This window comes from Cajanus cajan, chromosome 9 (assembly GCF_000230855.2).
Source record: "Cajanus cajan strain Asha chromosome 9, NIPB_CcT2T_4, whole genome shotgun sequence".
Classification (NCBI taxonomy): Eukaryota; Viridiplantae; Streptophyta; class Magnoliopsida; order Fabales; family Fabaceae; genus Cajanus; species Cajanus cajan.
The window spans coordinates 14,898,710-14,909,535 of NC_138525.1; the positions used below are offsets into that span (position 1 = coordinate 14,898,710).

Sequence of the window (10,826 nt, forward strand, 5' to 3'; positions counted from 1 at the left end):
GCAGGATTAGGTTGGTGTTTGCTGAGGAAGGTCTGCAGCTGGCAGATGAAGTTTTATTCTTTTGATGTAGTTAGCTACTTAGTTAGCATTTGCTGGATGTATTTTTGTTTTATACACTCTAACTCTAGCCGGATTGGGACCTTGTATATATATATATTCTAGATCCTATATTTATATACTTGTTCTTTTCTGTCTGGTGTTTCTAGTGTGCTATGCCGTGTGTAGTGACCAGCCGGGTCCTTACACTTTAGTGGTATCAGAGCAGTTCGAGTCTAGTATACACTCTTTGGGAGTGGTTCCTTTAGGCTTTTGTAGTGTTGAGCTCTGTGTTGAGTTGTTTCCTGTGTTGTTTTACTGTGTTGATTACCTAGTTGATTTCTGTGCTGATGATTGTTAATTGGTTTGGTTATTGTATACTGAAGATACTGTTACTTTTGTAGACAATGACTAGAACCAATGAGCAGATAGCCCGTGCCATGGAGATGATGGCTATGGTTATGCAGCAGCAAAATTCCTATTTTGCTCGGATGGATGCTGATAGAGCTGCAGCTGGTGCAGCAAGGCCCACGGGGTCACAGGAGAGCCGGGATCTTGCTGAGTTCCAGAAATGCCATCCTCCACAGTTCAAGGGAGATGCAGATCCGGAGGTAGCTGACCACTGGATCTGTGAACTTGAGAAGATCTTCACTGTGTTGGGATGTTCTCAGGAGAGGAGGCTGACATACACTATTTTTATGCTGGTTGGAGAGGCTGAGCATTGGTGGAGGGGTACTCACCATATGCTTACTGCTAGAAGTGTTGCTGTAGATTGGGAGTGCTTTAGGAGGATGTTCTTGGAGAAGTACTTTCCGGAGAGCGTGAGACATACCAAGGAGGCTGAGTTCATGCAGTTGCATCAGGGAGGGATGACAGTTTCTGAGTATGCGATGAGATTCGAGCACCTAGCTCGTTTCTATTCGCAAGCTATATCTGAGGCCTGAAAATGCAGGAAGTTTGCTGAAGGTTTGAAATATGAGCTGAAGAGGGTGGTGGTGCCTATGGCCATCACCGAGTTTCCGGCCTTAGTGGAGAAGGCGAAGGTTGTTGAGCGGTTGGAAGGTGGCAACCACGTGACTAGAGCTGCTGAGGGACCAGCTGGGTCCAAGAAAGGAGGAAATCAAAGGAAGCCATATGATAGGCTCCAACAACAACAAGGGGGTCCTGTCATAAGGCAACCTTCTAGTGCTGCTAGTGGAGGGAGACAGGGTGGAGGTGCCACTCTCAGATGTTACAGGTGTGCTGGGCCCCATCTTGTTAGGGATTTCCCGCACACAAAGAGTTGATGTTTCAAGTGCCAACAGATGGGCCATGAGTCGTTCAACTGCCCCACTAGAAACAGACAGGATAGGGGTGCTTAGAGGAGTGATGTGCAGAGAGGTGATGCCCAGAGGGGTGACAGACCCACTACAGCTGGTAGGGTATTCGCCTTGACAAGTGCTGAGGCTTCGACTTCTTCTGATCTTGTGAAGGGGAAGGGCAAAGCTGTTGGTAAGGATGTGATGTTTTTGTTTGATTCTGGAGCTTCTCACTCCTTTATCTCTTATGCTTGTGCTGCTAAGCTGGGTGTGCTTGTGTGTGATTTGGGGTTGAGACTGCTAGTGTCGACGCCAGCTTCTGCTTCGGTAGTTGCTTTTGAGATGTGTGTTGGCTGCCCTATTGTTGTGAATAGGAAGAGGTATAAGGTGAACTTGATTTTTTTACCTTTGGTGGACATTGACATAATCTTAGGCATGGATTGGTTATCTGCCAATCGCATCCTTATAGATTGTGCCAATAGGCGGTTGATCTTTCCTCAAGAGGAGGATGAGTTGTTGATTTAAGCTGGCCAAGCTGAATCATTGTTGAGGGATGGAGCAGAGTGTTATTTTCTGCTTGCTGTCTTGAGTGTGGAGACCGAGAGGGTCATTGTTGAGATAAATGTGGTGAAGGATTTTACTAAGGTGTTCCCTGATGAGGTGCTTGGGTTGCCTCCTGTTAGGGAGATGGAGTTCAGCATTGTCTTGGTTCCATGTGCGGGGCCAGTGTCGGTGGCTCCCTATAGGATGGCTCCTGCTGAGTTGGTTGAGCTGAAAGGTCAATTGGAGGACCCGTTGGAGAAGCAGTTGGTGCGACCGAGTGTATCGCCATGGGGTGCTCCCGTGTTGTTGGTGAAGAAGAAGGATAGAGGTAGTCGACTTTGTGTGGATTACCGGCAGTTGAACAAGTTGACCATTAAGAACAAATATCCACTTCCCTGGATAGATGACTTAATGGATCAACTGAGGGGAGCATCTGTATTTTTCAAGATTGACTTGAGGTCAAGCTATCACCAAATCAGGGTGAAGGAGGGGGACATACCGAAGACTGCGTTCAAGACTAGGTATGGTCACTACGAGTATGTTGTGATACCGTTTGGTGTGACCAACGCCTCAGCTGTGTTCATGGATTACATGAACAGGATCTTCTGGCCGTTCTTGGATAAATTTGTGGTGGTGTTTATTGACGGCATCCTTATTTATTCAAGGACCCCGGAGGAGCATGGAGAGCACTTGAGGTTGGTGCTGGAGATTTTGAAGGAAAAGCAGCTGTATGCTAAGCTTTCAAAATGCGAGTTTTGGTTGGATGAAGTGAAGTTCTTGGGACACGTGATCTTAGCTGAGGGGATCGTTATTGATTCGGCTAAGGTGGAGTTGGTGTTGCAGTGGGAGCGTCCAAGAACTGTCACTGATATTCGGAGCTTTGTGGGTTTGGCGGGTTACTATAAGAGGTTCATTGAGGGATTCTCCAAGATAGTAGCGCCTTTAACCCAATTGACGAGGAAGGAGCAACCGTTCATTAGGACAGATGCCTATGAGCGGAGTTTTGATTAGCTGAAGAGGAGGTTGACTACTTCTCCTGTGCTGGTGTTGCCGGATTCTGGTGAACCCTTCGATGTGCACTGTGATGCTTCTCACTAGGGTTTGGGGTGTGTGCTGATGCAAAACAGGAAAGTAGTGGCATATGCTTCAAGACAATTGAAGAATCATGAGAGGAATTATCCCACTCATGACTTAGAGTTAGCGACAGTTGTCTTTGCCTTGAAGATATGGAGGCATTATCTGTATGGTGCTCGGTTCAGCGTCTTCAGTGATCACAAGAGTCTGAAGTACTTGTTTGATCAGAAGGAAGTGAACATGAGGTAGAGGCAATGGATGGAGTTCCTGAAGGATTATGACTTCCAGTTGATGTATCATCCTAGGAAGGCCAATGTTGTGGCGGATGCGCTAAGTAGGAAATCCATCCACATGTCTAGTATGATGGTGAGAGAGCTGGAGCTAGTGGAAAAGTTCAGGGATTTGAATCTCTGTGTGGAGTTAGCTCAGGAGCACATTAGTTATGGAATGATTACCATAACTAGTGAGTTCTTGAGGCAGGTTGGACTTAAGCAGTTATAAGACGTGGAGTTGGTGAAACTTCTTGGTTTGCTGGGTACCGAGAAGGTTGTTGGTTTTGAGCTGGGCGGAGATGGAATCTTGAGGTTCAAAGGTAGAATTTGCCTACCTCAGGATGCTGAGCTGAAGAGAGCTGTGTTGGAGGAAGGCCACAAGAGCAGACTTAGCATACATCCTGGTATGACTAAGATGTACCAAGACCTTAAGAAGATTTTCTGGTGGCCTGGTATGAAGAGGGAAGTAGCTGAATATGTGGCGGCCTGTCTGACCTGTCAGAAGGCGAAGGTGGAGAATCAGAAGCCGAGTGGGTTGAAGTAGCAGATGGAGATTCTAGAATGGAAGTGGGATAGTATCACTATGGACTTCATTGTCGGGTTGCCTAGGTCGGCTAGGAATAGTGATGCTATCTGGGTGATTGTTGATCGGTTGACCAAGTGTGCACATTTCTTGCCTGTCAACATCAAGTGGTCCTTGGAGAAGCTGACGCAGATGTATGTGAGGGAAATAGTACGATTGCACGGGGTGCCTTCCAGTATTATTTCAGATAGAGATCCGAGGTTCACTTCCAGATTTTGGCAGAGTCTACATCAAGCCTTAGGCACGAAGCTGAAGTTGAGTTCTGCTTATCATCCGCAGACGGATGGTCAGTCAGAGAGGACAATCCAGTCCTTGGGGGATCTGCTGAGGGCTTGTGTGTTAGACCACTTGGGAAGCTGGGAGGATGTCCTACCGCTGGTGGAGTTTACTTAAAATAATAGCTTTCATGCTAGTATTGGGATTGCGCCGTTTGAAGCCTTGTATGGCAGGAGATGTAGGACTCCTCTGTGCTGGTATCAGGATGGTGAGTCAGTGGTTGTGGGACCGGAGTTAATCCTACAGACTACTGAGAAAGTGAAGATGATTCAGGAAAGGATGAAGACTGCTTAGAGTAGGCAGAAATCTTATGTTGATAAGAGGCGAAAGCCTTTGGAGTTTGATGAAGGGGAGCATGTGTTTCTGAACGTGACTCTGACTTCTGGTGTGGGTAGAGCGTTGAAGGCAAGGAAGTTGACACTGAGGTTTGTGGGTCCCTATCAGATCATACAGCGTGTGGGTCCGGTTGCTTATCGGTTGGCTTTGCCACCGTCTCTTTCAAACCTACACGATGTATTTCCTGTATCCCAGCTGAGAAAGTATATTCAAGACCCTGGTCATGTGGTGGAGCCAGATGATGTGCAAGTGAAGGAGAATCTGACTTTTGAGAAGTTGCCAGTAGCTGTGGTTGATCATAAGCTGAAGGAGCTGAGGGGCAAGTCTATTGCTCTGGTGAAGGTGTTGTGGGATGCAGCTACTGGTGAGGCTACTTGGGAGGTGGAGCAGCAGTGCAGAGAGCGATATCCGTTTCTCTTCCCAAGTAAGTCTGTTGTCGGGGACGAAAACTCTTGTTGTTGGGGAGGTTATGAGACCCGTTCCTATTTTCTTTTTCCTACTCCCTTCACTCTCCTCTTATTTTCTCCCTCTCAACTTTCACTCTTTTACTTTGGATCTTTCTCTTTGGCTGTCACAAGGTGGTGGTGCTGAGTGAGTTAGGTTTGCTAGCTGGTGTTTAGAGTTCTCTCATCTCCTTTTCGTGTTCGTTCGAGCTCTTCTTCGTATTCTCTTTCGTTCTCCGCGGTCCCGAAGCTCGGATTGTCGTACCGAGGTAAGGGAAGCTAGGACTTCTTGCCGATTGTGTGTTGTAGTGAGCTAGGACTCACGAATTTATGAGATTTCCCAAGATTTTAGGCTGTTTTGGATGAAAACTCATATTTTGGGGTTTTCGGGTTTTTGAAGAAACTTTGGGTTTTTCTTGGATTTGAAGTTGCATGTTGAAAATGAGGTGTTTTTCTTGATGTTTGATGAAAATGTGGACTTTTGGATGGATTGCATGCTGGTTTTCTGGTTGTTTTTGCAAGGTGATAAGTGTCTAATTAGTTTGATTAAATATTCATTAGAGACACTTATCTAGCACAATTTGTGTACATATTGATATTATTTTGATCTATATATGCTTAGAATCAAAGAGGTACTTTTGATTAATGTTAGTACAGGGAATATGCATCTTTTGATCCAACTTTGTGCTTATTTTGTAGGTTTTGAAACCTGGAGAAGAATGGCTCAGCCATTCTAAAGCGCTCAGCGGAATCAAGCCAGAGAGTATCCCAAACTGAAGGCGCTCAGCCATTCAGAGGCGCCCAACGGATTTGGCCCTGGAAGAGAAGGAGTGCTCTCTGCCTCCAAGGCGCTCAGCCACTCCCATCCGCTCAGCGGATTTGATCCAGGAAAAAGGATGCTCTCTGCAGGCAAGGCGCTCAACGGATCTGAGGCGCCCAACCCTTTTGGATGCTTAGCAGTGAAGGACTTCCAAGGCGCTCAGCGGATCCAAGGGGCTCAGCTCTTTAGGTTACTTCATGGTGAAGGATTCTTCAAAACGCTCAGCCGTTCCAATGCGCTGAGCGGATTCGTCTCTCTCCCGTTCACTCTGTTTTAATTTTATCACATATATAAGGGCAGAGGAGAGAGAAAAAAGGATCATCTGGAGTTGTACGAAGAGAAAAACAAAGAAAGGGGAGAAACAGAGCACTTTGGAGCTCGGGGGAACGCGATTCTTCGAAGGATTTCTTTCTTCTTCCACTTTTCATCTTGTTATTGGGTGATTTCTTGTATTATGGAGAGCTAAGCTCTAGGGTTGGGATTGATGTAATCGTCAAACTTCTTTGTATTCCTCTTTGAGTCATATATATATATATATATCATCTATTACTCTATGTCAGTGATTTGTTTCTGTTCTTAATGCTTTGATAAACTGATCACTTATCTCTGATTTTGAGTTTAGAATTTGGTTGGGAAACGTTTTCTAACTCTAGACTTGGAATGAATCACCTATTAGTTTTGAGAGCCAGGGATGGTCTTGAAATTAATAGTTGCAACAAGTTCTAATTCTTAATGTGGGATATTGAATTGAGTGAAGTGAGGAATCATTCATTGAGTTAAATATCTCAGAATTTCTTATGCCAAGGGATTGGGTTTGAATGAAAATAGAGAACTCAATGGCAATGAGTAATGGAATCTTTAGAAAGAATCAATAGGAATGCATAGGAGGGAGATTGATGAAGTCAAATCCCAACTGTTTCTCATATCTGTTTTTCCACAAATTAAATTATCTTTTGGTTACTTAAGTTGATCAATCATCCATATCAAAATTGAATACGTGTAATTATCCAAATTTTACATTCATAAGCATCAATTAGTATAATAAAAATCATAGCCAATTACACAAGTCCCTGAGGTTGGGTGAAAATTTTTGAACTTGGTGAGTTGATGCTGAGCTTCGCGCTGAGCGCCGTTCTTCACGTCAGGCGCGTGACCACCAGGGGACTCCATTTGGGCGAGCCCGCCGGGCGCAATGATGAGTGCGTCGGGCGCGCTTGAGAATGTGGGTCTCTGGCTGGCCCACGCTGGGCACGACTTGGACCACGCTGGGCGCGATACCAGTTGTAACATGTTTTGGGGTTTTGGTTCTGCGCTGAGCGCGACCCATGTTGCGTTGGGCGTGGAGACTCCTTGGGAGTCTCTGCCATGGGGGCGCCGGGCGTAATTTGAATTGCACTGGGCGCGAGACCTTGGGAGGTCTCTGCCTTCCCCGCGCTGGGCGCGGGTTTGGGCACGCCGGGCGCGTGAGACTCCTTAGAGTCTCTGCCTGGGATGCGTTGGGCGCAATTGGTATTGCGCCAGGCACGTGTGAGCCTTGGGCTCTCTGGCTGGGTCCCGCTAGGTGCGGGCACACTTGCGTTGGGCGCACTGGCCCCCTGGTGCTCTCTGGTTGTACCGCGCTGGGCGCAACCATGAGTGCCCCGGGCGCGGTGATGAGATTTCACTATATGCTGTCAGATGTTGTTTTATGCTGAGTATGAGCTGGAATTGATGAATATGCTGTGCTGTGAGATGTATTGCTGAAGTAGGATGTTTAAGCTGTGTTGTGAGTTGTGGTTTGGCTGTGTTGTATGCTGATTTTGCTGTGCTGTTTAAAGCTGAGTTGTATGCTATTATAGCTGCTATGCCGGTGCTGTTATTAGTCACTATTGTGGTGTTGTTATAGCCGCTATGTCGATGCTGTTATTAGCCACTATTGTGGTGCTGTTATAGCCGCTATGCCGGTGCTGTTATTAGCCACTATTGTGGTGCTGTTATAGCCGCTATGCCGGTGCTGTTATTAGCCACTATTGTGGTGCTGTTATAGCCGCTATGTCGGTGCTGTTATTAGCCACTATTGTGGTGCTGTTATAGTCGTTATGTCGCTGCTGTTATTAGCCACTATTGTGGTGTTGTTATAGTCGCTAAGTCGGTGCTGTTATTGTTGAATGCTGTGATATTTAAAGCTGATGTTGTTTAGCTGACTGATGTGCTGATAGCTGTAGTTACTTATCATTCATATATTTTTTTATATGTATGCTGATTCTTTTCACTAGCTTACCCTTTGTTGTTTCCATGTAGTTTGGACTGCAATGATCATACTATGTATGGGAGCAGGGCAGGATTAGGTTGGTGTTTGCTGAGGAAGGTCTGCAGCTGGCAGATGAAGTTTTATTCTTTTGATATACTTAGCTACTTAGTTAGCATTTGCTAGATGTATTTTTGTTTTGTACACTCTAACTCTAGCTGGATTGGGACCTTGTATATATATATATATATATATATATATATATATATATATATTCTAGATCCTATATTTATATACTTGTTCTTTTCTGTCTGGTATTTTCGGTGTGCTGTACCGTGTGTAGTGACCAGTCGAGTCGTTACACAATTCAATTTTTATAACACCGAATAAAAGTATATGAAATAACATCCCATGACTCCCAAAGGAAATTTCTTTTTTCTCTTCAACATGTAAGCTTATTGACAATTTATCTCATGCTATTTATGAAGGCAACACTCATATCAAAAGTTGAAGTTTTTATACTATATTTATTAAAAAAAACTATATTTTAAGATCGGTTAAAATTTAATTAATTTTAATTTTCAAAAAAAATTTAGTTAATTTTTAACGAATCTTAAAAAATAATGATATTATTTATAAAAATATCACCATGTCTTTTTTAAAATTTAACTTTTTTTAACCGATGTTAAAACCTCATTTTTAAAATTTTTTTTTGCACTAATATATATATATATATATTAAAAAATAAGATTTGTGGGAGCAGTTGCCCCCAAACTTCCCTAATGAACGCTCAACCTATCATTTTTAAACTTCACTCATAATCTTAATGTTATTTTCTAAAGTCATAAAGTTCATAAATAGGGATTAAAAACTAATTATCAACATTGCTAAAAGTGCCAGTAAAATAGAATGCTGGAACTCATGAAAAGAAAAAAAAATTCTTTACACGAAGGAAAGTGTAATATTTTTAAAAGAATTTAATGACTTCAACCTTATAATATAAAGTACTTGCCAAACAATTATAATTTACTATTAATATAATTTTTAATTATTTATTATAAAAAGATAACATTATTATTATTATTATATATAATTTTTTTTCATAAATATGATTCTCATAGTATTCTAAAGTTAAGAATTAAGTTTTACTTACAAAACATAATTTCTGCTGGTTAGACTTTATTTTAACCAACAAAAATCAAACCTAAATATATCGGATCGACCTTGAGTTATAGAAGAGACCTTACAACTAATAAATTAAGGAGCTTAATTATACAAAATATTAATAATTTGATAATAATATAAAATTATTTTACAATTATACAAAATATTAATAATTTGATAATAATATAAAATTATTTTACATTGTAAGTACATATTTTTTATATTATAAAAAATAACATTGGAATTTAAACATTTCTAGAAATAATCCCAAGTGTGTGGTTCAGCGGTAAGGGTTGATCCACGCTTAAGCAAGGTCAGGGGTTCGAATCCTGCCTTGTGTATGCAGCCGCGTTAAATCTTGGGGAGGGACGAACAAATAAAAAAAACATTTCTAGAAATAAGGGAAAACGTACATTACTCATTTAGAATGTTTATTTTATTATTTATATTCCTTTGGTTTTAACTTTTAAATATAAGCTATATACGTTTATATTTGAGGAGAGTTCAAATGACATTGGTATAACCTTTATTAAATATTATATTTTTTTAATAATTTTATATTAAATATAAATTTTATAAATCTAATAATTAAATTGAAAGTTCTTTATTCTTAGATTATATATACAAAATTTTATATTAATCTAATATAATTTGATATTCCATTCTTATAAAATAAAATTGATGTAATATATATTTATATATATATATATATATATATTATTTTTTTTTTAAATATAAAAAATACGAATACTTTGATTACCTTCAAGTTGTTGTTCAATTTTAACAAAATTTGATATAAATATATAAAGTGATATAAACTTTAAATTTAATGATTGAATTTACAAAATTTACATTAAATATATATAAAGTTATTAAGTGATGTAATACTTAGTAAAAATTACATCGATATCGTTTAAATCCTCTTCTTTATATTTTTATTGATTATAATTGCATACTTAAGTTTAGTGTGAGCAATTTAAATTTACTGATTTTGTTAATAATTAATTTTTTGTTGAAAAATTTATTTATTCATCTTATGAGTTAGAATTTGTTTGGATGAATTACTTCAAAATCACTTTTAAGAGATAAAATTTAAAAGAAAAATTTAAATAAGTTCTTCCACAAACCAAAATTAATATATGCATATGTTCAAAATATTTTTTTTTTAAAACTAATAGAAGACAACTTTTACAAAATGCTTTATAGAAAAGTTTTTTTTCCCGCTTTTTTTTCTTCTTAAAAATGCTTATAGATAAGTTTACAACTCCATAGACCAACCCATTTTTTCCACAGAACATATTTTCTTAAATATTAATTAATTATTTACTAATTAATTACAAGATTTACATTTAATATTTAATGATTATTGACATTTTTTCAGGTTAGTATATCTTTATTATTATTTTTTAATTATAAACATATCTATTTAGTGTAGGGAATTAAAAAAAATTATACTTACAAGACGTGACTTCCATTCATAAGCATTATTTTAACATATACAGTTAATATATTAGTCAGTACATGAACCAACTTATGACTAATTTGTATGTGTCCATTTAATTGATTGTACATAAGTTTTACATAGTAGTAAAAATAAATTATATAAATTTTACGAAATTGTTTTGAAAAAAAATGGTTTGAACATGAATCTAGTATCATCACATCTAGAGCTTGCGGGTAGATCAGAGAATCTCAGAGTGCAGTAGTGGAAATAAACCTTTTTCTTCAAAGCATCATGGTGGTGAAGGACCCTA

General features: G+C 39.9%; 1 protein-coding gene across 1 annotated transcript; it reads left to right on the forward strand.

Moving 5' to 3' along the window:
* Positions 1 to 1,538: 1,538 nt before the first annotated feature.
* LOC145951966 (uncharacterized) lies at positions 1,539 to 2,975 on the forward strand. Its single transcript, XM_083064175.1, has 3 exons — positions 1,539 to 1,714; positions 1,886 to 2,186; positions 2,889 to 2,975. The coding sequence occupies exons 1-3, from the start codon at positions 1,539 to 1,541 to the stop codon at positions 2,973 to 2,975; spliced, it is 564 nt and encodes a 187-aa protein (XP_082920301.1).
* The last annotated feature ends 7,851 nt before the right edge of the window (positions 2,976 to 10,826 follow it).

Bases quoted from the DNA above. Each gene is read 5' to 3' on its own strand.
- LOC145951966 (XM_083064175.1), top strand. From the start codon at position 1,539: ATGTTTTTGTTTGATTCTGGAGCTTCTCACTCCTTTATCTCTTATGCT. The intron at 1,715-1,885 runs GTATAAGGTGAA...ATCATTGTTGAG, and splicing joins ATTGTTGTGAATAGGAAGAG to GGATGGAGCAGAGTGTTATT. The intron at 2,187-2,888 runs GTGAAGAAGAAG...AGTTTTGATTAG, and splicing joins GGGGTGCTCCCGTGTTGTTG to CTGAAGAGGAGGTTGACTAC.